Source organism: Falco naumanni, chromosome 6, assembly GCF_017639655.2.
Source record: "Falco naumanni isolate bFalNau1 chromosome 6, bFalNau1.pat, whole genome shotgun sequence".
NCBI lineage: Eukaryota > Metazoa > Chordata > Aves > Falconiformes > Falconidae > Falco > Falco naumanni.
Window position 1 is genome coordinate 67,190,549 of NC_054059.1, and position 27,205 is coordinate 67,217,753.

General features: G+C 45.7%; 1 protein-coding gene across 5 annotated transcripts in view; it reads right to left on the minus strand.

Moving 5' to 3' along the window:
* The window catches only part of PRDM1 (PR/SET domain 1), a 66,070-nt gene that overhangs the window by 11,905 nt on the left and 26,960 nt on the right, over nucleotides 1-27,205 (minus strand). The window contains exons 1-4 of one of the 5 annotated variants that reach the window (XM_040598910.1): nucleotides 21,678-21,882; nucleotides 11,252-11,500; nucleotides 4,352-4,471; nucleotides 910-1,162 (exon numbers count right to left, since the gene is read on the minus strand). In XM_040598910.1, coding sequence (XP_040454844.1) covers nucleotides 910-1,162; nucleotides 4,352-4,471; nucleotides 11,252-11,500; nucleotides 21,678-21,683 — 628 coding nt within the window. In that variant the 5' untranslated portion in view covers nucleotides 21,684-21,882. The other 4 variants (XM_040598913.1, XM_040598911.1, XM_040598912.1 and 1 more) reach the window with 4 other exon arrangements.

Sequence of the window (27,205 nt, forward strand, 5' to 3'; positions counted from 1 at the left end):
TTGCCAAATAACAGCAAATAGTCCTTTTTATAAGAAAACCTGCTTGCAGTTCTTCCTTCAAATGTCAGTGTAGGGGCTAGCAGGCCAAAAGAATGCTCTGCTCTATCTCAGAGCAGCTAGCGGGGGGGGGAGTAAGCCTAAGAGTCAAATGAGAAGTCAGCAAGAATCTCTCCCTCTCTTCAAGTGGCTCTGTGTGATGTGCTAGGCAGTGATTAAGCTATGAGTAAAGCGCTGAGGCTGGATATGGTCAGAAACCGCAGAGGAACACAGAGATAAACTCCTGGAAATACCTCTTCCCCCTGCTACCAATGCTATTATTTTTGAACAGAAAATGAAAGCTGCAATACACAGCCAAGAAACGGGGACGAAATACACTGACTGAGCTTAAAAAACAAGTAGCAAGATGAGAAGACAACAGGAGGTTTGCTCCCATAAGCGTAGATGCAAGGCTCAAAGAGCATTATGCAGTAAACATATATTTTGTCAAGACACCTAGACAGAGTCATGGCACATAGCCACTTCCTTGTACAGTGAGGGCAGCCCTTTGGGAGCATGACTGGCCAGCCTTTAGTATATGCTATCAAAGCAGAATTTTGCTCAATGCACTATGAAATCTAGACGTGGAAAGTTTGAGAGTGAACAAACATCTACAGTTTTGAAGGCAGAGGATGTATTCAGGTTGTCTGTCCAGAATAAACCAGTAACCGTTCACAGTTTTTATACTGTGTTTACATTCGAATGGGCAAAGGGAACTCTTTCTGTTGGGGTTTTTAATTCCCCTTTTCCACTCTGAGCTACCTACCGTGGCACAACAGGTGATGCAGCTGTGTAATTATACAACTTATTATTAGATCACATAGGCAGAAGAGACATTACTAGCATTCCTTGTTTACACTGTAATCCACTTACTAAGGTTCATCATTGTCAGCTCTCTGGAAGAGGGATAGTGCAGCCTCTCTGCAAAGTCTCGGCAATACCACACAAGCAGCTCTTGGTTGGCAGGGATGGCCTTGATGGTGTAGAAGTAGATGTTCATTCCATTCTGACAAGCAGCCAAGTTCTGTTCCTGAACAGAGTAGCCAGGGTTTACATAACGCATCCAGTTGCTCTTGTCCTCATTAAATCCATCAATGAAGTGGTGAAGCTCACCACTCGAATAGATCTGGAATAGAGAGTAAGGGCTTATGAATATATATACGCACAATACGTAACACATGCACACAGAGTCCAGAGGGGAAAAATTACAAGGTTTTGTTTGTGGGTTTTTTTTTTTTTTCACATGAACAGATAACACTGTAATAATAATTCAAGCTGGGTTGCCCCCTTTCCAGCTATGCTATCCTCTGCGGTAAGGAAATAGATGCTTATTCAAAGTTCACCATCACTTTTTCCATTTCTGCTTATCCTGTGTCACTGCTAGTATGGACAAATCAGACCCAAAATATGAAATGCAGAGTACTCTCCCTGTGTGAACAGTGTACCTTAAGAGTCCTTTTCCCCGTGCTATGATCAACAAGTGGGTGATGCTGATGACTGCAGGTCTGAGTGCATGCTTGCATTAATGCTTTGAGTCACCTGTGTATAAGACTGACTGGCTGTGCTACGTCAGAGTCTTTCTTGCCTTTTTCTATGGCCTCTGTACTTGCAGTTTCCTACCACCTCCACCCAAAGGTTTAAACTATACAAACATCCTCCACTCCCCCAGAGTCCTAAGCAACACTTGCTCACAGTTGGACTGTAAACCTTTTGTGGAAAGGCTGGGCGAGGCAAAGATGAACTTCACGTGCCATAACTGAAAGACCTGGAAAGGGGCTAGGCAAAAAAAAGTCACTTTTCTTATCGAGGGACATGTTCTGGCTTGTCCACGAGGGGAAAGAAAACATGAATGTAAAAACCGCTCAGCGACTTGGGGAGAAAGAAGTCCCAATCACTGACAGAAGCTACTGTTTCTTAAAAGCCGTAAGAATAAGAAAGTTATTAAAAAAAAAAAACAAAACACGTTAAGAAAAATGCCAGAGACGTGTTTGTTGAGGACACATCCCTTACTCTCAGGAGGAACCAGCTCCATTCTGGATGAAATGGGGTTCCTGGGTTTTGCAAAACAGATGGCCGGGCAAAAGCCAGACCTTGAAGTGGGAGCAGCCTGCACCAGCGACGCACCTCGGTGAGCAGGAAATGCCCTTCTGAAGGGGAGACAGAGCTCACTCCAGGGGGAAAACACTCCATGGCCTGTTCCTGCCTTCATGTTCACACCACTGTCTTCTGCAACTACCTGGCCAGGCAGCGCACCCTGCGAGCGCCCACCGGCCAGCCGGGACCTCTCTTCTGGAGAGAGCCACCAGCGGAGAGGGGCGAGGCAGCCTGGCCCTTTAACGCGGGCCATAAACACCAGAATCACTTTCTTTAAGAGTAACTTCCTGTAAACTGAGAAGGGGGAAATACATGTGGCCTCATCAAAGCAGCTTGTGAGAGATTTTGCGGTGTGTTTGTTATGAGAAAATGGAAGGGAGCCGGGCAAGTTGTGCTGCATCAAGAGGAGCCTTTGGGTTTCTCTGCTCACCCCAGCTAGCAAACTTCCAGGAACGCGGGGCTCCGGCACTTGACGCCTGCCGCCGCTTCCCAAACTGGCCCTCCACCGCTCCCACGGCATGGCCACGGATGCTGCCGGTCACTGTGCTCCGGCTGCAGGGCAAAGGCACCCCACCAGGCTCCCACCTATTCTGGGGAAGGCGAGACCAGATGTGCTGAGTCATGGCGCAGTTCCCAGAAATGACGTTGGCCCCGGGTGGCCCCACTCCCCTCACACAGGCAAGGCGCAGGCAGCATCCCCCCACGCGTGTAGCAGATGTTCCCACTCCTGCCAGCAAGCCCAGGATGCCTTTAATAACATGTGGGAAGTTATCTCCCACAATTTCCTTTGCATATGCAAGCCTGTGTCAGACCCCTAGGAAGGAATTCATTTTTGCTGCAGCAGCCTGGCTTGAATGAATCAAGATACTGTAACAGAGAATTTAATGATGCTTAGATGGCTCCTAGGATATTATTTCTGAGGATCCCTCTGCATTAAGGCTTAAAGTCACATCATAAGAATGATGTAATCTCTCTCACTGCAACATATGAATGAAGACCTGCAAGATGGTTAGCAGTCCCTCTTCCCGATGTTTGCTGCCTTATTAACAACTAGCAGAGCTAGGGCTGGCATACTGGTCTCTTCCTACGCTGGGTGCAAGCTTCTGAAAAATTCAGCTAAAAGAAACATTTTGTAGCCTTATGAATGTGAAAACAGTTGCCTGCTTTGTAAAAGCACTCATGCATATAACTGCCTGTGCAATGCTGTATTAAGATCTGAGAAAACCAAAATGATGCAATTAGGTAGGAAGAAAGGGGTGTGGGGAACGCTGCTGCTTGCCCTGGGTTTCACCTGCATATGAGGCTGGGATATTACTAAGGCAGACAGGCACCTGGGCACGGAGGCTTGGATATACTCCCAAATCCACCAACTTAGACACAACCTAAATGGCTAGAAGGCAGCAAAACAAATCCATGGAAGGAGATGGGGCTGAAGGAATGTTCTTTAACAATTAATAATGAGTCTGTAAAGGAAACCGAGGATTATGTCAACTGATAAACTGGAAGCACATTCCCCAGCACAGACTTCCCAAGCCAAAATGAATTGCCTGGTGTTCCCTTCCAGCTTATACTACAGAGTACGAATTAGGCATCACCTCTAGCGTTTGTCTGCCATTAATGGATTTGCCCCTTCACTAATATCTGTAGGCTGCTTTTTTAACACTTTCTGAAGTGGACTAGAAAAGCTTATGACTTGAATGATATATGCTGAAGACCACCACCACCACCACCATGTTACAGTAGTTCTATTCAAAATCTGGGGGGGAGGTGGGGGGGTGGGAAGTCACAAAACATATCATAATTCCAGATTAAAAGATTATGCAGTACTTTCACAGTTTCTTCATAGCTGGAAAAATCAAGGGTACATGATATTTGCATAAACAAGAATGACTTTCTGCTGTAAAGAAATGCAAAATAACCTGCCCCTACAGCAAGCAGCAGAACTATTTCTTTACACAATCAAGCACGAATCTGTTTCGAAGACAGAGCCAGGAGAGGCTGCGCATCTCTGCTCTCTACACCCACGCAGTCCCTATATCCAAGACAGCCAGGCTCTTACTCGGCTTAGTTCACCCCACTGGCCCTGTTCGTGCCTGGCCGCATACAGAAGTTACCCCCTGCATTCACACAGGTCTGAAGCAGGAAGTGACCCAGCTTCTCAGCTGTACTCATCTAGTGATCTGCTTACTGCAACAACATGGTGCTGTTTTTTTCTGCTTACCCGCCAAAAGTATTTTCTGTTCGCATTCTTGGGAACTGTATCACTGGTATAGATCTCTCCTACCAGGGGTCCAAAGCGTGTTCCTTTCGGAATGTACTCTTTGCTTATAACTCCAGTGACCTACAAGAAGAGCAGCACAGGATCAGTCCATTGCCAACGGAAATCGAAGAGTCTTCCTTCCTCTCCCCTGTCCCCCAAACTTAACAAGGTTAACGAGGTAAAGCAACCGATGAAAGAAATTTTTAGTGACAAGTCAGCAAAGCAGAAATAAATTAACGAAGCTGGATATGGTATCACCAGATTTATTAGATACCAGCATCTTACTGAGACATACGGAAGCCAAAGATGAACACCACCTGAAAAGTGTGTTTTGTGGAAATACATTTACAAGAAGAAACAGTAAACAAAATGTATAGAGACTGTCAAATATCTTCAGAAGTTATTTCTCTTATCAAAGGCAACCTCCAAAAGTCTAGTTCCAGCAAACAAAAATATTCAACAGCTATCAATCACTTTACTGCTACAGAGTTTGCTTTTTCTAATAAGTTAGGGACTGGAATGACTGCTCTTCCAGATCAAAACGAAACCTTCCCCCACCGCGCCACACACACACACACCACACCCCCTTAACTCTGTACCCGTCCTGATAGCTAAAAGGAGAACAACAAAAAAAGATGACCTACAATCCTCTCACCAGCATACAGTGGCATACAAAACAGAGTATGAAAAGGCTTTGGGACATGTACTCACAGATCACCCTCTTTTATAAAAAGGAGGCAGCAGTTCCAGTAACATACGCCAAGTGGGTTTGGTCAAAAAGACGTAAGGGTTTTGATGAAAATGCTCCACTATGCTAGGTCTAAGAAATGTACTCTAGTTGTTCAGCTTCCTTCTTGACAGTAATTATACCAAAAAAAAGTCACTGACCACAAATCAGGAAGCAATTCATCACTATTCAGAAGAACGTGCCTTGGAGTAACCCTTTGCAAAACACCGCTGAGTTATTGGTTTTGTCTCTCTCTGTTCCTCACCAATCTTCTTAAATTTAATGTATCCAAACAACGTTAGAAAACCAACAATTTTGTAAAGCAAAACCCCCAAGCCTTTGCAAGACTGATCCTACTGCTTAGATAGTGGAAAAAAGGAAGGTAAAAAGCCCATTAATTTGGTGTTATAACCAAACCTTCATGGCAAAATGCATCAATCTTATCCCCTTCACATATCTTGCCATTTGTCTTTTCGCTTGCCAGGATTTCAGAACAAGACAGTAACAGCAGAAGTGGTTGATGACTGGGATTACTGCTGTCTGTACCCCACAAGGAATCAGTGTTCTTACCAAAGCAGATTAGCCCTCATCAGACCCTACAGATAGCTCACTTCAGTGAGCATGTCTTTTTGTTCCTAACAGTCCTTCATAGCAAAGGACAGTAAAACCCGTGGACTATAGGCAGCACTTCACAAACTAGCTGAGTCTTGTGATTTTCTTATGCTGCATTTTCTTCTGTTGTATCACCCTTGGTGTGACAGAGGGAGAAAGACAGACAGAGAAATGCTTGCCTGTGTACTGGTCAAGACTGAAAATCCAAGTAAACAACTAACGCCTAGCATAATTTCACGTTAAATGTCAAAATAAAGGAGACAAATAATAGCCATGGAATCAAGGCAGTAATCCAGCCGGAAACAGATTGCTGGGTGTACATGGTGACTGTTTGCGCTTGTCTGCATTTCAACATGTGTTTCAGCATATTACAAAAAAATTAAACGTCAACAGTAAAGGTAGTTAAATGCTCCATTGATCTGTGCATCTGGACTGAAGAGAGAGAAAAGGGACTTCCAGAAATTTTCCTACACCTACCACAAGCTGAAACAAGCTCGGTGGCTCAGTTTTATTTTTGTCTTGCTTGTACATTTCTCATAGCTGAAAAAGGCAGATGTTCTTCTCATCTTCCCCATATATCTTCATTTACATCCATCTGCCCTCTCAAGAAAAGTTCACAACCAAGCTACAGCACACCCTATCAGTTCTACTGCATGGTAGCTCGAGTTTTTTCATAGTTTTAGAATAGCTTGGCCTTAATTAAAACAACTTTAATGAAATTCTCAGAATCTCTAGAAATCATCCTCGAACTAGTCAACTTGAAACACTCACTGAACTAGTGTCTCTGACATAGCAGATACTTTTTGATATTCACCTTACATGCAGTGCTTGCTTTTCCTCCAGCACAGCTGGACACGAAGACGATTTCTCACCCTATACCCACCAGAAAGTTATTTTGGCAGAGAATGCTCTGCACATCCACGTATGCCAACAGCAAAGTTTTGCTAAACCAGACCAAAGCTGTCCAGATGACTTTTAACTAAGGGTAGCTTTTAGGTCAGCAATTCTTGGCCTCCGTTGTGCCCCTACAAGCTCAGCTACCCTCCAGGAGAGGGGTATCAGCAGTGCCAGGTGGCTCCAGACTGCTGGCAGACGCCCCCAAAAGGGGCTCCTGCCCTGCTGCAGCTTAAAGGGTGTCGTTTAACAAGTGGCCACGAAGTACAGAGCTGCCGAGGGCTTGTAGGCAAAACGGCAAAGGAATTCCACGTCCAGAACGGAGGAGAAGCCGTCTTCGGGCTGCCGAGAAGCTGCCGCAGAGAGGCATTTCAGACTTGTGTCCACCAGGTGTCCTTCAGCAGACTGCTGCGCCTCAGCGATGAGACCTTCCGAAAAAGCCTCGTGGCAGGGAACCGCAGGGAAGCACGACCTGAGCTAGCTCCCCGCAAGTAAAACCCTCCCTACTGCCCTTGTGTAGCCTCCTGGGTCTGAACGATGCCGTAAGGGAGCAACACGCTATTTTGTGAACAATTTCCTCTCTACAGACACTTAACCCCTCTCCCTTCGAAGCTCCAGCTTTCAACGCTCTTGGGCCGCTACCACTTTTTTCCTTCCAGTAAACCAGCCATTTCTAGCACGAAGATGAAGCCTAGCGTCAGCCTCCCGCCGCAGGGCCGGCACCCGGCGCTGCGGGCTGCTGCGGCTCCTGCCGAGGCTCGCCCGCCCTCCTCCCGGCCCGAGCGCAGCGGGGAGCGCCCAGAGGAGCCGGCTGGCGAGCGGGGCCAGCTGCAACCTGGAGGCGCTGCAGCGGCGGCGCCCGGCCGGGCTGGCGGGAAGAGCCCGGCCGCCTGCGGGCTGGCCCGGCTCGGGCTGCCCGGGGCCGGGGCCGGGAGCAGCCGGGGCGGCGGCGGCCCTGGAACTGACCAGGGTCCTAATGCGGCGCCGGGGGCCGGCGGCGGGCAGGGGCAGAGGCAGGGGCACGGCCGGAGCCCGCCGAGCCCGGCCAGCGGGCCCGGTGGCGGAGCACAGCCCGCCCCGCCCGCTCCCCCCGGACAGGAGACGGATGGGCTCCCGTTCCAAATCTGGTATTAGAAGGCGCCTGGAAAGACCAAGGCTCCTACATCTTTGTTTGGGGAGAGGGCACTGGGAGTAAACAACCACCCCTGCTAATTCTGCAAGGGCAAGGTATTTTGCAGCTGGGACCCCCTAAACTGCTTTAAAAAAAACAAACCGAAACACAGCACCTAACGAACTCTTATTGGCTTCAGTGAAATAACAGTATTCTCCAAATGCAAATAGGGAAGGCCATCACGTGTCCTGGAATGACACCGATTATTTTTTTTTTAAACTACTAGTTCTACAGTTACATAAAACTGCATAAATTTTATGCCTTCGTTCAGTGACCAGTTTTCTAGAAGATGTGCCATGAAATAAAGTGCCATGAAAGAATCCTGAAGATACACCATGAAATTTCAGACTGCTTCCTTGGTGATCACATACAAAACCAACGAAATAAAAGCAACAGGGGAGAGCAAGTGTCGCAGATCAGCAAGGCACACTTTAAAACATCTCATAATCACTGCTTTCGTTAAAATCACTGATTCAGGGTCTAAGAAACAGCCTTGTCAGGGAAATGCAACAAGTAACGGGTTTGCTGAGATACATTTCTTTCTGTCAAGCTCGTGGACCAGGATGAGGCACTAGGAGTATTCAAGACAGCAAAATAACTGGCACTTCAAATCAAGAAGGGCTGTTCAGGCTTTAAGGACTGAAAACAAAGGGAAAAATTACTGAAAAGAAGAAGATGGTTTTAAATATCTGCATGAAAAAGAGGATTCGCATATGGCCTTCTAGAGTGTGATTTTGGCACTGCATTTCATCATTTTCTGTCAATCGCTAAAACTGGAGGAAAGAATAAATTCACGCATAAAAATAAATACATGACTTCATGTAAATCTAGCAGCCTAAAATGTTACGAGCAGTAGTAATTCATTTTTTAAAATGCTGACACATACTGTGAACTCATAATGAAAAATGTGTCCTTCAGAAAAATCCCCGACCAAGATCCAAGAATAAACAAGAGTATGACGTGTCATGGACTCCCTTGCAAATTCAATAAACCTTTAAAGAGGAGCTACTCACTTCACAAAGCATGCAAGGGAAAGAAACACAAAAAGCAACCCTCCCCAAACAACAGCGGTTGTACTTCCTCCCTCCTAAGCAGGCACGCCAGTACTTTTCCTACTCCAAGTGGAGATACAATACTAATCATGACAGCACCAGGATTTCATGATCTAATCATGACAGTATTAGCATTTCACAAGCGATGTATTATGTATGTTTTTGTCAATAAACTGACTCAGCATTTAAAACTCTCAACCAGATGAAGCCACAGCTCTCCCCAAAGTTAACAATGAAGACAGCTCACATGTGAAACCCCCTGGCAAACACGCACGATGCATCCCCTGAAGTCTTACCTCATCCTTTCGCAAGTGAAAAAATCCCATCCTACCAAATTGTCAGGACTCCAGCAGTTTTCCATGAGGTCAAAACCAGAATCAGGTTCCCTTGCTGACCCCACAAATGCTGATGTGCAAAAGCAACATACACCCTGTCCTGATCCCACTGAACAAAATCAGACTCGGAAGACAGACCGAAAAAAATAATGTTTCACATCAGCAGTTGTTGGAACGCAAACAGATCACACCATTTACATCTATTTCACCCTGCAGACAAGTACCAAACAAGTGCCCTGTCCGTACATTTACAGGACTATAGCTTTCACAGAAAGTGGGGTAAAAAAAAAGGATCAGACCGGCCTTTTCTTTCAGAACTACCTTTGAAATAGTCAGGGTTCAAAAGTTCCTATTGCTCCTTACAGTAGGTGCTATTCAGCGCAAATAAAAGACCAGGGGGAACTCTGGAGAACAAAAGGAGGATGTCCTATATTCAGATTCCCACTAGCAGGTAGCTGCATGGGTCACATTTTACAAGGAAGAACCGGGAATCTTTTAACAACTTCTCTCTCTCCCCCCACCTCTTACACAGAGATGGCAGCAATCCTCCTACCCTGATTCACTAACCTGAGCTATAGCATAAGGAAATTACACCTCGGTGTTTCCAAACACAGTGCTGGGAATTTTGAAAGCTCCTTGGACATCTCCTGCCATGGCAGCAGGACTCAATAGGGGCAGAGAGAGCAAGCAGCCTGAGCAGCCAATCAGTCACCAGCCGTCTGCCGAGGATCTGCCTGAGCTGTCGCGCTGCAAGCTCATCCTTCAACCAAGAAATCGTGCCGTATCACACAGTGGAGTCATGGCTTTATCTCTCCCCGACCCCCCCCCCAGTAAGATCCGTCTAACGACGCATTAACACAAAACAAGGTTTCGCACTTATTTTCTGGAGCACGTCCTTTCTCTGCCAAAGTTCTGCAGGGCAGGGCAGATGGGAAGACAAGAGTGATTTAAAGACAAATTTAGCTTTAAACTCTTACCAAACCTACTAGGCACTGTATTAGGCACTGCCAAGCTGAATTCCACGGTGCCAGTACCCTCCAGCTGGGGGTCTCGCCCTATTTCTGCACACAGGATTAAACAAGTACCTACTTTGAAAAGAAATATTTGATAGGCACAGATGAGCGTACCTCTTCTTTTCAGCTCTGTGGTCAGTGTGTTTAGCCAAAGTAGAAGCACAGGTAATAGCTGCTGTACCACAAGTCTCAGCACAAGGAGAAATGAAGGGTTGTCCCTTGGGTTATTACCCTGCTGAACATCACACCTAGCTATAATAGCTACTCTATATGAAGGAGTAAACACAAAACCAAATTGCTCATCCGGGCTCATTTCTTTCCAGCCCTTCTGAAACAACAACAAAGAATGTACCCACTCCAGGGACAAGGATAGGACAGACTTGCACGGCTAGCTACCAGTGAAGATACTGTCCCAGATAAACTAAAGTTAATTTAAGCTACGGCCACCCCTCTGTCAAGCTTGCTACAGTTCCACCATCACTTCCTTAACCAACATGCTGGAGTTTTTAAGAATTTAGGAAGTCGGGAATACAGCAAGCTCATGAAAAGAATAAAGCAATTTCATAACCAAAGGGAAAACAAAAAGAAATAATTAAACACATTTCCAGGAATTTGGTGGGTTTTTTTCCCTCTACTTTTTTTAAAGCTATTTATTGGACAACCGAGGCACTTTAATCTCTGAGCCAGAGGCAATGAATGGTCCTGGCAAACAGCAGTCTAGAAATTGGCACAGAGAACTACCCCACAGTTTAAATATGCTTATTCAGATGCTGTTCAAATTGTGAAAATTTAACTGTTTGTGAATTGGTACAGAACCAGTTTCAGGGATAGGCTTGCTGCAACTTCCAGTGAAAATATTACACAACAGATAACCAGCTCACAGTTTCTTAAAAGAGTTATTAGGGTCCCATCTTAAAAGCCAGCAGGCAGCAGTTGGTGGTGGTGGGGGGTGTGTGTGTATGTGTTAAAGAATGGAAGCCAGTGTGAGCACACACTTTCCGAAGCGCTGTGATTTGGCTTGTCTGACTCCAACCTTCCCCAGAGCATTGCCGCTTACCTCTTTGCAGTTAGATGCGTATTTGAAAGTCAAGTTCCTTGGCAAGGAAGCCTCTGCCTGAGTTAGGGTGCCTCCATCGGCACTGGGATCCAACGGGTGATCATTTACAATGTACGTGCATTTCTCTTCAAAATCAGCTTCCGTCCACAGAGTCATGTCAGCATCCTCCATGTCCATTTTCATTGTCCACTCTCTCCCTTTCACCAGATTCTTGAAACTCACAGCGTCCGAGCTACACTGTGTAGCAGCCTGGAAAAAAAGAAAACAGCCTTTAATCCTCATTGTCCTTCAGTGTTGTGGTTTCCGTTGATACAGCATGACTAATACAGTAGTCTGTGACACTTTAAAAGCGTATGCAGGATAGTTGGTACAGTTGAGTAATAGCCAAAAAGCAGCATAAACGAAGCTGCTCTGACTGAAGCAGCGCCTTAAAATGCCAGCCTCAGTAATAATGAGGAGGGAACAAAAACAAAGAGGAAAAAATCCTTAGGCTGACAACCACTTTACCTTTTTCAGACCCTTTCCTTAATGCATCAGAGAGAAAAAAAATATTCCGTGCTGAAGAAAACGTGGGGTCATGGCCACAAGACCACTTAGTCGCCTGTGGAAAAGCTGCCTCAGAAAAGTGTCACAAACAAGGAGAGGAAGAGGAAAGGAGCTGCTGTCTGCGTCTGAATGAAGCTAAAAATGGAAAGCGCATGTTGGAAGAGCGGAACCCAGCCTTGCCTCTTCCAAATGGGGAAGCCTGAACTTTCCCACCAGCTTTCAACACACAAACAACTTTCAAAACAACCTGGCCCCCCCGCCTCCTCCTGACGTCCCCTTATCCTTTGGCATGGAAGGCTGAGAAAGCCGACATCCTGCCAGCATCACTGCAGCAGCAGCAGCAGCCCTGCAAAAAGCACTGCAACATGTTCTTGGGGGCCAAAAAAGAAAAGGAGCAAGGGAAATAAATAAAATCAATAATAAGAGAAAGTTTTTCTCTCCCTTTTGATTTTGATGGTACCTCTGAGAATTAATACCTCAAAGCACTGATAGGAGCCTCACAGGACAATTCCACCAAGTCCCCCAGCCCCTCTGTCTATTCGGGACCGAAGCACTGTTACCAAACCTATCCCCAAACAGGTACTAGGTCGAGCTCTTTCCGTAAGGTTCATTAGGGACCACAATCTGTGCCTGCGCTGGTAGCCGGGAATGACGTTCAAGTCCGGCATAAAATCCCTTTATTTTTCCTTTTCGGATACGCAGCCACTGTGAAATTCACACCCTTCCTCCGGGAAAAACGAAACGCGGAGACAGAAAGCACCCGGTCTTCCGAGGAAGAGGTTAAGGGCTGCCGGACTGCCGGACTCCGGGTTACCGGCAGACCCCGGCGCCGCGCCGGGGAGGCACGGCCGGGCCGCCCGCAGCCGCCCGGCGAGGCTGGGGCGGGGGTCGCGGCAGGCAGCTCCCCCCGGCCCCGGGACCGGCCCCGGGACCGGCCCCCGCGCCCCGTCCCCAGTGCCGCCGAGGCGAGCGGTGCCACAGCGACTGACTTGGCGTTAAAGGGGGAGCGGAGACGAACAGCGAAACTCGGGGGGCGGGTGTTCAGTGCGCGGCGGCGCGGGAGGCTTAGCGCCGGTCGGAGGAGCGCTCCCGGCCCGGGAAGGGCGACGAGGGAAGTTCTGCTCAGTCCGCCGGGGCCGGGGCCGGCGCAGCCGGGGAGGTGCGGGGCGGCGGCCGGGGAGGTGCGGGGCACGGAGGGTCGCCATCGCGCTCCTTACCGGGGCAGAGTCCGCGCGCGTCTCCACACCGAAGCCCACCGTCGGCGGCAAACCTGGCTCATCTCTACCGAGTAAACATTTCTCCTTCCTTCCAGCGGCCGGGTCCCCGGGAGACTGACTCACACCTCCAGCCGCCGCTCCCTCCCGCTCCTCCCCCGCTGTCAGACAGGTGCTGCCGCGCGCCCTGCTCTTGCCTCTGGGAAACGCTGGGGGGCCGCCTGCCACAGCGCGCGCTCGGCCCGCCCGCGGCTCGCGCGCAGCCCGCGCTCGGCTCGCGCTCACGCACCGGGCCGGCCCCTCCCTCTCCCCGGCTGCTCTCGCCGCGGCGCGGGAGGTGGGGCTCTACCTGCGGCCCGCGCCCTGCCCCGCGCCCCCACCCACCCGCCCGGCCGCCGCTTTATTTCCCTTTTAAATATTATTATTAATAACTTTTCTGCCCCCGTTTCGACCGAGATGTGGCGGCCGGGGAGGGCCTGTGTGCCAGCCGGGAGAGCCGCGCCGCTGCCCTGCGGCCCGCGGCGGGCGGGCGCCCCAGCCCTGGCAGAGAAGCCCGTGTGAGACGGTTTCTACGGGAAATCTTCTTTTTCTTCCTATTTTAAGCTCCAGAGGCCAACGCGTGCCCGCTTTCGTTCAAAAAACCACAAACAAACCCAAAACAATAAAACTGACTCCCAGGTTCCAGAACACCGATTAAAACCCGATTTAAAAAGTGCTTGCTCCCAAACCTTAACGATTACAGTGCTTTATGACAGGACCGGTTTCGGAGTTTCAGAGTTTGGATTTTATCCCCTTCCTGAGTGTCCCTCTCAGCAACACTTGTAAAAGGAATTAGGAAAAACATTTGTTTCTTCCTTTAAATAAAATCTTTCCCCTCTCCCCAGGTAACAGCAGGGAAGCTGACAGGCGCAGGGCAAGGGCAGGCAGCATTTCCAAAGTCGATGCCTCTTTCGCAGCGTGGTAAGAACAGTGATCTTGCGCAGGGCAGTACCTAAGCGACCATCCAGGAGCACGACGGTGATGGAAGGAGGATTGGTATAGCAATTAGCAGACACTGCACCCAATTTTCTTTTCCTCCGATCCAAGTCAGCACGCTGGCTGAAGGAAGGACATCCTGTGATGATGGCATACAATGTCCTGTTTGTTTATTATTAAGAGCATTCCTGCTTCTCATTACAAAACAACCAGATGCCTTACTTCCTTCAGTGGTCCTGTCTCTTCAGCGAGGCGTCCTCGAGCTCAGAGAACGGTGATGCACAATTCCATTTATAGCTGTCTACAGCCCAGTGCGAATGCTAGCTGCTTCTCTGCAAGGCAACTCTACCACTTTTCCTTCTCCTCACACGTCTGCAAGCATATTTCTCATAGCTTTCCTGGCACTTCACATGGAAGCTAGTTTCACATTCTTCTAAACACACACACACTTATATTTCGGGGTGATCTGGGTGTTACGTCATTCTTCAGAAGATAAAAGGGAGGGGGTGGCGGGAAGCACGTTTTATGCAATCAAGTGCTTGCCTGTCTCTCTGATGGGTGTACACACATCCCCTTCCCTCAACCTGCTCTTCCTCCCTCTGATAAAAAGACATTTGGAAAGGATTACTTGCCATTTTCAGTCTGCAATGCTGAGAATAGTATATCTCTGTAAAGACCTTCTGTATGCGCTAACACATGAGGGCTCATGGCAGCAGACCTAAGTAGGGCAACTGCCTGCAAGTGAGTGTCCTGGCTTAACTTCCACCACAGCGTAATTCCACAAGAGAGGTGGCCTGAACACCGGGCTGAAGGATATAAATGTAATTAGATATACCCAGTAAAACCGAGACATAACCAAAATGAGGTCTAGGAAGGCTCTGAAGTAGGAAGAACCATTCATTAAAGGAGAGAAATCCGGCCTACTTGATTGGGTTAATTAACTGATGCTGAGTCACACCGTATAGAACAGAAAAACAATGTAGTCATACTGAAGGTGATTATTTTACTGAAAAATAGTCTCACTCTGAGAGGCAGCTGTTTCGGAGCTTTTCACTTCCCTGTTAGCTTGAAAGAAAAACAAAAAAGGGGGGGGGTGCCAAGAAAAAAGGGCTGATGTGTTTCCTTCAGGGGGCTGATCTTAATGTAAAGGAGAGCAGGAGAAAAGCAAATCTGCCTTTCAGAGAACTGAGAGTGCTTTTGCGTTGGAGAAGAAAAGGAAGCAGAGATTAGATCAGATCAGATGAAGTGAAATATTCGTCAGGATGGCAGGAGGATGCCAGCATCCCAGGTCAGTGTGGCTCTCTCCCCGAAGCCTGGGGAGGCAAGTACAGCCTACGAAGCTTATGGACTTCAAATAACTCTGTGGCACACTCTGAGGCTATCCTGAAATTAGCTCCAGGTGTCTCAGTGAAGCTGAGCCCAGAACTACTGTAGTGCAGAAGGGATTTCACTGGTGGGCAGGTCTAGCCTAATAGTGCCTGCCTGATCTGGAATAAAATTAAGTTTATCAAGAAAGAAGAGACAGAAACAAATTGTTAAGGATGTGTACTAAAGTAAGAATCACAAAGGAAACTCTGCCATTAAAGAAATACATAGACTGACCTTCTGACCTTCCTCCTTAATAGAGAAACATAAAAAGACACCCTGTTCAACCAGAAGTTTTCTGCTCTTTTATAGAAATCTTTCAGACCAGTAGCTGCTATTGTCTGGAATGTGCAATCTCAAAATGTTCATTTCAAAAAGAACATTTTTAGTCATATTTTCATTTTTTCCTTCTTGCTCATAGAAAACCTCAATTACTGTATTAATCAGCATTTCTCAGGCAGCTCTCTCTGCAGCAGCTTTCAGCCTGGCAACAAATCATGAATGGCCCTAACAGCTCTGATCTCAGAAATCCCCATCCATTTCCTTTGATGCTATCACCACTTCAGCTCAACAACAAGCCTGCGCAACCCAGCCTCAGCCTCCGCTGCCTCTGCTGCTGCTCTTCTCCCTGTGCCTGCTGTAATTGTAGGGGGAAGAAGGAGGGAAGGGAGCTGCTCTAATAGACAAAACTTCTTTAGAAAGTTGGAGGGGAGATAAAATGCACACAAGAGATTAAAGCAGAGTCTCATTTTCACATCCTCCCCTTCCCCTTACCCAAACAAGGTCAGCAGCAGATTGACCACATCAAGAGTAACTACCAGACCCACCCCCATTTCCCACTTCCTGCATGTAGGCATCCTTGTGCTGGTAAACATTTGGGGACCAGTTGTGGTCATTACTTGGAGAAGGTACACGATGTAGTTGCACAACTGCACATCTTTTAAAAGCCAACTGTGAAATCAAACTCAAAGAACTTGCTTTCAAGTTCTGCTGAGATACACTCCTGTTTTGGGGCCACGTTTCTGAAAATGTGGTTGCTGTCAGACTCAAGGGTAAGAGAGAGACCCAGCACGCTCTAGTGACTGTGCAACAGGAAAAGTTACAGCCGCCTTCTCACAGACTGGCCTGACTTTGCAAAACACAGCCTATAGGCTTCAGATATAATCTCAGAGGCTTTGTATGCCCTAGACAGCTACAGCATGGTATTGCCTATAAGGAGAGAAATTAAAATTACACTTGAATCTACATGAAGGTTTTTGCAAGGGCATTTAGGGTGCTGTATGTTGTAGCCAGGAGGCTTCTGGATTAACACATGCAGCTTTCATGGACTGCCTTTAATTACAGAGCACCCTGGTCATTGCCTCGTAGCACTTCCAAATGCCCTTTACATTTATTTTTGTCGCAGCTGTGCAATACCAAAAGCAGATCTTCTGGCTGCACTCTCAGCTACTGCCTAGTGCAAGCTTTAACATCTCTTTTGATTTCTGCTGTTTTATTCTCTCAAGAAATTTTCCTTAAGAAGAGAAGAAAGGAATCAAACTAAAATACCATATGCCTTTTTGTTTCCAGCCAGGCCTTATTAAAATAATGTTCAGATGATGTATGAATAAGCCAAAACAACCCTCCTCCAATGGAAAAAACACTGTTGCAGCACACAGAAGTGAGAACTAAGCTTCAGCCATTTCCTCTTGTTGTGGCTCGAGTTTGAGAAGAAGGAGTCAAGGCCGTCTGGGCCTGCTATAAGGAGGGCAAGAAGTCACTTCACTGTGAGAAGCTGGGCTTCTCTTCGCTGTGAACACAGCTGAGCAGCAAAGACAAAACAGTTTGAAGCCACTCGCTCTTGTTTCCTAGGAAGCAAGCTGAAGTGAAGCTACTGAGACAGCAGCAGCAGCAGCTGTTTTGTCATTGCACCTCTTTTCATTGTGGGTAAAGGTAGTAGACTTTAGGGTCTGGACTAAACGTAAGGAGCCACCTCCTTGCCCCTTATGAAAAGTGAAATGCCTCACAGCAAAGACCACAGATCAGCCTTCCCATCCCACTTCTGAGCAATGGTCGTCTTGGGAAAGGTAGGGATGGTAGCCAGGAGTCCATACAATAATACTTGTAATTGTCTTTGCATGTTTCTACAACCCAAGTTTACACCGGACAAGAAAACCTGAGCACAAAAATCAACCTTCTACATCTCAAAAGAGAGACTTTTGATTATTCTGACCATAGCAACCAAGTCTGAGGAAAAATGAATGAAAACAGGCCAACTCATTCCAACCACTTGCCAATCTTACTAGTGACAGAGGACTGAAAAAAAGGGTGTGCTTTGGGAAATTTTCTTTTAAAATAGGCTGATTTCCAGATTATTCTTGAGGAGGGATGGAACAGTATACATATTATAGAAGGCTCACTCCTGTGAGTATTTAAAAGACATCAGCCCCACAAAAAGCTCACAACAACCTGAAATAACGAAACCATTTCAGAATTAATAGCATTAATTCAACTTTCACGTCTCTTCCCAACTCTGTAGTCATGACATTTCTCAGGGTATTTTCTCCTCAACCTGCCTGGAAAGTCATAGAGATATGAACCACAGCAAAACTTTGAACTCTGTTCCTGCACAATTCAGTTTTCATTTCAGATACTCTCCAGGCTGCCCAGCGTCATGGAGCTGACGAACACAGCAGAAGGAGGGTGAGATCCATGGGTGGAACCACACCACTTTTCTCAGACAAAGAACTGGCCACAGAGTGAGTTTCAAAACAGATTAACAAAAACAACAGCTACACACCATGACAAAGCGCATATGGTGGAAACAAAAATATTTACCCACAGATTATCACAGATCCAGGAATGTGACTACCACGCATCTAGGACCAAAGGATTCAAAACAGTGACTGCATGTTTAGAGCTGATTAGGGAATCTGGTAGGGGTGGGCTGAAGGACCACTTTTTAAGCTTCTAAGAGTACAGTTGTCATTTCTCCACCTTTCCTACCCCAGGGTGGTGAAATAACAGTCTTTTCATACCTGTGTGTTGGCTGGGGGAGGGAAGAATTCCTCTGCTATTAAACACAACTTCTCATTAAATAGTTGACACCTTATCCTTCTTTAAATGTTGTAATGTTTACTTTGCAAAACCCAGGAAAGCTTTTAAAATAAAGATAGCAGAGAGATTCTTAAGCCGGGTGTCCTCGCTTATCTGCTCTTTATCAACCAGCTATTGTTTCTGGAGGAGCTCATTGGGGAAGGTGGAGCAAAGGGGGTTAATGTTCAATAGGTATCTATCAGTTCCCCTGAAGGAATAGTGCTGCTGACAGAAGAGCAACACTGGGCTCTCAACTACTTCCTGCAGAATGTGACAAACCAGAAAGAAAAAACCCGAGGGCTGCAGCTACTTTTTTTTCTTCTTTTTTTTTTTTCCTCCCTCTCCCAAAACAACTAGTTTTAAGAAAGACATTGTCCTTAGGAGAGATAATCCCACAATAGAGAGTCCATTAGAGGTATTAAAGCATTGGCAGCGCCTGATCTACAAGAAGGGCTCTGTCCTGACAATAGACAATTAAAGCTGATAAATCTGCACTACTTGTTGCCGTTCTAATTCCTCGTAATTGTATGCTACTTGTCCCTGCCTCCTGCGTCCAGGGATGAAGCATGCTTCTTTAATCTCCACAGTACCTGACCTAGTTCCTATGTGGTCTTTTCAGGACCTGTTTTCTTCCCATCTGGACTTCTTCCCTCCTACTCTCCTTTCCTGATTCCCTCTCCTAAGCATTAAGAAGAGGTTACGATAGAGGGCACAGAAAACACCAGAGCACAGCACCCGGATCAATAATTCTGGAGCCCCAGACAATGCACTAATCTGCAATAACAGCTAATCATGGTCAATTTGGCACACCAGTGATTAAACTGTACTTTTCATTAGGCTCAACAAGTAGAGCAGACACACAGTGACAATTCAAATTGCCCTATCTGCAAGAGCTGCCAAACTCCTGCGCACTTCTGTGCTTGTAGCTGCTACATCACTAGTCTTGCCAAACCAGGCGCTTTGTGGGGGCATATTTTTTTTTCTGCTGACATTTTATGGACTGGGACTATTAGCTGTGTTTACAAGCCCCTGCCTCACTTTACTACCACGAGTTCTCCTAGTTAAAGGGCTCAGTAGGTGAAATTGTGATGTGATGTGCTGTGCAGGATGCTGAAAACGATCATTGCAATTACATGTTCCCTCCTGGTGCTGATAATATTCGTGGTTTTATTTTACATCTCAGAGGTTTGGTGGTTGTTTTTTTTTTTTTTAAGAAAGTTTGAAAGCCTGCTGGTGACAGAACAGAAGCATGAAAAAGTGCATCACAGGACTTAAAAGACAGAAAACAATTAAAAATCCTACCCTTGGATCTATTTATTTTTCAAACTGAACTGTTCAGCCAACCTCACAAAGCACTTGGAGACTGAAGAATGGTTTGGATTTTCTTTTTTCTCCCCTGAACTTGCGAACAAGCCACTACCGTGTCCACCTTAGAAATCTACACAGCTACTAACCCTTACATGCCATTTTGATAGCGACCATCCCATCACTCTCATAGAACAATTTCTTCTGGTTACAATTGTACCTAGCAGACCTGTTTTGCAAATTTCCCTGAAAGCTTGACACAAGAGTTTACCACAATCTTTCTCAAAAGCACAGCACCAAATTCCAGAAATCCTAGACCAACCCCACACACTTAGGGGTCTCCTTCTGTTTAACTTTAGCTTATCATCCTTGTATTAACTTGTATAAGTGTTAAAACTGCACTCCAAGCTGCTTTAAAAAAAAAAAGCATGGAAGATGTCAAACGAATGCAGGAAATGTCTATTCTACTATTAATATTAATGAATCCCTAATGCATTTGCAACCCACTTAAGGTAAGCCGGTACAGTTCTCCTGACAGCTATTCCTCATCAAACTACCACTACTGAAGATGTTGATGCTTTCCCTTTTGCTTTGTAATCTTTAAATCAAGTTTAAATCACACCAGAGCCTACCACAAAATAATGTATTTTATCGTAAGTGAACACAAAAGCCCTGGAGACAGAGGTTTTCAAACAGTGCACATGTCCGCTCAATTTATCATTTTAAGATAGGAAGCTGCCGCAACAAACAAAACACCTCCTTGAAAGTGGGACAGCAGCAGATTGTGGTGCAGAAAGCTCCGGGATCTTTTGTTTTCCTGGAGAGCAACAACGGGGCTTTGCAGAGAAAGACAACAGCCTCCCCTTGCTGAAATCTAAATCAGTTCATATAGGAAAGCCTGCCAACTCCTAATTAGATGGTAACAAAATATTGCAGATAATTCACTTTTCACGATAAAGCAGAAACAAGCAGGCATGCAGCACCCAGCAGGGGTTCAACTGATAAAACGGTGTCAAACTCAAACCATTTGTCAACTGGGAGGGAAGAGAGCAAGCTGAAAGATGGACTCAGGAAGTAGATTTATCTAGTGCGACACATTAACTAGCATAAATACTAAGGAAAAAGTAAACACATTTACCCAGCCAGCAAAGAAAAGGCTTCTGAGTCTCAGACCCACACTGGCCATCTAACCACTCAGCTGTCAGCTACAACAGCAGTAGCATTTTTCTTCCTGTGCAGGACTGCAATACCATTTAATTCATGGCACTAAAAGGTTTTATTAAAAGCATACATTATAATTAAGCAAAACAAAAGCGTGAGTCCTCTGCTGTTCTAGTCTCCTCCCTCCGCCCAGTAGCCAAAACAATAAAACCACCTTGGCAGCAAACAAGTCAGGTAACATACCCCAGAGAAGAGCACAGATTTGTTACAGAATCATTTACTTTGCATCTGGCTTGCTCAAAACTGCCTTATCAGAAACTTCTGTCCCAGAGGCTCCCAAGGCAATGGAGTGGGCTGACAATGCAGGTCAGGCACAGTAAGTCGCCAGCAGCGTAATATGGGGCACACAAACAAACTGCAACAATGCAAGGCTGAAGGGCTCTTTGGATGTATGCTTTCCATTGGAAAGTCTAAACAAGTAACACATTTTGTGGGCAGCACATCTCTGCCACTATCACCAAGAAGGAAAACAGCTCAAAGGGATTTAGAATACCAACCCACAGCTACATACATACACGCACCTTATGCTGGCAACCCATAACATCAAAGGATGGCACATCACAGCAGCAAACCATTCTAACACTCAATCTGATAACATGAAACTCAAAAATTAACAGCAAAGTAAGTAATCTACGTCGTGCTCCACCTCCCCCCCCCCAAAAAAAAGAAGAAAAAGGAGTTCATTCATAAAGCAAAATACCGCACAGTTCTTTGTTCAGCTGTACCTTCATGTGTCCGCACAGCACAGGTTCCCCACCTCCAGCTCATGCATCTCAGGATTTTAGTCCATATGGGAAGTCTGTCATTCACTCTCACACCCTTACACACACACATGCGTACATGCACACCACACCAGCGCTCTCACTCCCCAACACGCACTGCCTGGAACCGCTCCGAGGATTTTAGAATTTCCTCTTGCTAGCAGATTCCTCCCTCCCCTCACATCCACTCCACCCCATTCTGTAATTAGGCTTAACAAGAGCAATTAACAAAACAAACTCCTCTCCGCCTGGTGGCCTGATAATTCTGATTGTCATAATGTATTAAGATGTGTAAGCCAGTTTAAAATAAAGGTAAATTACAACATTGCAAAAGAGCCATTTTGCACCTATTTTTACTGCCTTTATCATAGGGATAATGAAAACTCAGCCACCCTTTTAATTTAAAACACAAAACCCCAAACTCAGGACTGAACAGCAGAACTCAAAACTGTTGATTTTGGACCAACGAGACTACTTTCTTTTTTTGCTAGTTTATTAGAGGGCAGCTCCCTCCTCCTATACACAGCAAATTCGATATAAACTTTTTTTTAATTACTTTGAGACTAAAACTTCAAGATGCAAAATCAAGTTTAAATGCATCTTCTAGTTTTACAGACATCCACGAATAAATGGATTGTAATTGTTTCTTTTGCCCTGCCTGTCGCCTAATGGCATGACATAGGAGACCAAAGCCTCAAAATTTTTTCTGATGGTTTGTCCACCCATCACTTTCCTTCAGCAATTAAATCAAAGAAATTAGGGTCAGAATCATTAAAAAAAAAAAAAACAACCAACACAACAACAACAAAAAAAAAAACACAAAAAAAAAAGAAAACAGCTGAGGACTAACTGATTTCAGGTGGTCAGTGGGGAAACTTTGATGTTCTTTGATTTCATGAGCTATGGGGTCCAACCCACACAGAAAATTTACACATAGCCTGAATTCAATTGGGAAACATATCTAGTTCTTGTGCTGCTTATATACTCTGGGAACGTGTACTTAACACTGTCAACATAAAATCAGTAAACATATCAAAACTATAAACACACAGGAAAATTCACGAGCAGAAAACAGACCAGAAAATAAACCCAGTTTGGTATATGACATGGATTCGGGTTCATATGAACTGGAAAAACATTCTGCTCCCTCAGATACATATAACCTGATTCACAACACCATCTGCCAACTAAACACAAACAATTTAAAAAAAAAAAGAAAGAAAGAAAGAAAAAAAGACTGGTATTGCTAGTGTATTGTTGGAATCCTGCAGCTTCTGACAAGCTAGATATGTTTTCCTAAGCCAACGATTTCATCTATGCTGGGTGTCAACATTTGCACAAGAATAATTCTGGGGGTCAGAAAGACATCAGCAAATGAGATTTCAAAAAGTTTCATAAGAGTGCAGATTGCTCAAACACAGGGAAAGGAGGGTTTCAGCTTCCAGAAGTTCACTCTTCTGCTTCTTCATTCCTCCTTCCCTGAAGCTGAGTCAAAGTTCTGTAAAAACCTACAGTGAACCATCAGCTTTGCATGACAACGTTCTCACACAAAAAGCTATGCTTTGCAATGAGACAAACGGTCCAAAATGACAGTAAATGGAGCCCATTACGGTGCAAAATCCGGCACTCTGTCAAATGGTGGGAAATGCCAAACGCAGAATTGCATACAGAAACTCAGTTCTGCACTCCTGGCATACACTGTACATCTTTTTTTCCACCAGACTGCTTCCTCATTCGGTGTTTAGAAAGAAGAGTGCTGACTGAAAAAGTAATTTTTCCAGCTTTTTTTCTCTCTTCTTTGTCCTTGAAAGGCCCAGTGCCTCTACTTTTACCACAGACCATTCAAATGGAAGGCCAACCAATTCTGTCTTCTATTTTTCTACTTTGCTTATGACAACAACAACACTAGAATGCCTCACAAATATCAAATAATGACTAATCTGATTTTCACAGTACCTCCTCCATATGCTGATGAAGGTATTATTGCTATTCTCACTCTGCAGAAAGGGTAGGAGACACAATGACGTTAACATCAAAAGCATACGTTAATTTTGGGATGCAGAGAAGCTGATTTAGTCAGCATGGCATATCACTTTCTATGTTCAAAGCATTTCTCTTCCTGGAATCTGTGACGGCTCTGCATTTTGCAGGTCTTCACATCAGACACCCAGGAAGATGCCAAAATTAATGACCATCTGCAAAAGGCTTTGCTGAGTTGAACTGGCATGAATTTTACTCAGAATCATGGGCAGATATAATACCTGGTTCCTCAGAGCAGAGCTCACCTGCCCCAAGAAGAGCAACACTATTTCCTACCATGGCTATTTTACTGCCTTACGTGGCAGTCAATGAGGTGGGGGGAAGAGGCGTCTTAAAGATAACGTTTTATTACACACCCCAATTCACCTCCCGTAGCAAACTTGTCTGATGCCTGAATGAGGCAAGTAACTAGCAGAAAAAAAACCCCCCAGTAATTAAAGGAGTAATTAAAGACTGTATCATAACACATGAGGATCAAATTGGGGTTAGGCAAACCACCTAAACTGGAGAACTTGGGTCTGCAATTTCAGTAAGGTTTTTCCACAGCTTTTGTGCTGGTTTTTGAAACTGCAAAGAGAAAAAGCAGAGATCCCACAACCCGGCATCACACTGACACCCATACAGATGGATCAGCAGAGCTGGAATATTTTGATCTGCTACAGGCAGACCTCTGGGGGGAAGCTAGCAGACCTGGCTCAGACCAACCATACAGTTGTTTTTGGCAAGCTCAGCACAAGCACTGGAAGGGATAGGACACTTCTGCTGGTGGGTTTCCCCAGGTGATCTGCTGGAAGCAGAAGAATGACTATTTTCAGGCATCTTGGTTTCATGCCAGGTTTGGTGTGGTTTGTTCCTACTCTCCTCGCTTCCTGTCTCAGCCCATCTTTCAGACCTCATCTCAGCCTACTGATTGGTTTCCTTGCCCAGCAAGTCCTTGCCTTGTTCCTCCTGACCCCTCCTGTAGTTTCCCTTTCCAGTCATTCCCATTTTCCACTCCCACACCCAGGCCCTATGTGCCAAGCCTTCTCATCGAGCCAGTTTCAGTCCCTCCTGGTTCCTCACCTGCACTGCACTCCTTTCCCACCCTGATCTAAGCACACGGTACACTCTCCATCCCCATGTGCCCCTTCCTGCTGCCTGGCAGGCCTGGCCCCCACAGCAGCGCGGTGTAGTCAAGTCTCTCCAGGCATCTCCTGGTGCTCCTCCGCAGGCACGTAGCAGTGAGCTCAGTTCACACGTTAAACAGACATGGTGACAAGCCAACTGGAAGTTCTGTGACTACGTTAGTATGGCACTGAGCCCAAGCTAATAAGCCCTGGTGAGAAGCCGGATATATTAGCTTGGGCTTAGCACCGTGCTAATGCAGTCAGGCAGCTTTTGGATCAGAGCTGGCTTACATCCCACCCGCTTTTAACACCGAGCTTGCTCGTCTTTGTCTACAATAACCCATAAAGATAAATCCCTTGGTCTTGTACCAACCTTACTCTCAGTTTCCCTCCTCCCTGACATTGTTGATCTCCAGGCACAGTCTCTCCTCCTTCATAATCCCCTCAAGGTTCAGCTTTTGTCCATAGGCTTTTATAAACAGCTCCTTCTGACGACTCTCTGTCCTTAGGATGGTTTGCAGTAGGTATGCGCCAAACATGCACCCTTCTGCTCTCAGTTCAGGCACTCAGTCCTAGACCCAACAGCATTCACTCATTGAAGCAAGATGCGATGCCCTCCTACAGCTCCTGGGCGGGCTGCTCTGCCAGTCATCTAGGTTGGCTTCTAGCTCAAAAGCAATTCTCCTGGGCGTAGGAGTCAGGGATGGAGGTGGTGACAGGACTGGTGTGTGTCCAGGTCTTGCTCTGACAGAGACTTGATGTAGGTAAAGCACATGTGCAGATCCAGGAACTGGGAAGAGATCCTGGCAGAGGGATGGTATTTGAGCATCCCTGACAGCAACAGCCATTCCCCTCTCCTGCCACATACACCGTCCTTCCCAGAGCCACTGAACCTGTCATTCAAACTTCTGCTCTAAAAAATGGGGGCTGTCACGGTGGAGATTGCTTTTCAAAAGAAAAGTCATCACACAATGTTAGCAACACAATTTTTGACATAGCCAAGTTCTTGGAAACGGCAGAATAGATTTGGGGGGAAAATGCAACCTGAGGAAAGTAAAGTTTAAGTGACAATTGAGCCAGATGTTTAGAACTCGGTAGATTTATGAGCACCTAGAAGTAGGATCTCTAATACAAATGGTCTTTCTTAGCAACAGGTGATGCTACCAGCCTTGCTTATAGAGATCAGTTTCCTGAGATTAATTTTAGGGGGATATTACTGAACATTTTCCTTTGTATGAGAACATCACCATCACACACAAATCACATACAAAGCACGTGCATAGATTTAAACCCTGTTTCCTTGGCCTGCTATTCCTCTTTCAGTGGCCCAAGCCAATGCACTAGAATTGTATTAATTATACAATATGGCAAGGTTTGATAGAGACAGTGAGGATGCTCCTGTTCCAACAGGTTTATGTAAAGTACTCCTTTTCATATACTAAATCCTGAAGGGCAATGGAGACAACAAAAATGCTGATGCTACTCTTTTTCATCGCTGTTAAGATTAAAAAAATAAACAAGTGACTATCTAATTGCAGTAGTTTGCTGTAATAAAATCAGATCTTTAAGTGACTAATCTCTTCACCAAATAAGAAAAAAAAAAAATTGGAAGATTAATTTGCACCAGTCTGTCCCTGCATATTCCTCATCTAAAATTATTAGCGCTACATGCACACAAATCAGGCAACAGGGAGTAAGGGAAGCTTGCAATCAGACCTAATGTCTTCCCTTCCTCTCAGCCCCCAGTACAGCCACTTCCTTTCTACAAATGCTTTGCTCAGATCTGTACACAAGACAGGCCACATCTTCCGGGGAGGCTCAAAGTCTTTGCAGACACACAGTTGCCTTCAAAGCATCACTGGAAATCTGTGTGGGAAGACTCTAAGATATTAAAACCATCCTGTACTCTTCTAAGGCAACAACAAACCCCCTCTGCATTTATCTATCACTTCCCTGTTCTGTTTATTCTGGGCTGCAGAATAAACTTCTTGACTACTGAAAAAGATGCACATAAGCTGCGCCACATGTGCAAAGGAAACAACAGAGAAAATCTGTATGTCCTTTCCAGACAGTTCTCTTCCAGAACATTAAAATTATACATAAACTTTTCCTCTATTACCAAAAGCCAGCAAAACCAAGGCTGGTGTGAAAATACTGTGCTTCAAAATGCACAGTATCTGTCCTAAATCCAAACTGACTTACCTTTTGGATCAACACTCCATTACCATCTTGCCTGATTTTCTTCTCCCAAAGGTAACTGCTCTCTAGCAGATTCACAAGTAATTTAAGCCATGATCTTCAGTCTTAAGAAATCCCCAGCTGAAGTTCGCTATGGCACTCATAACC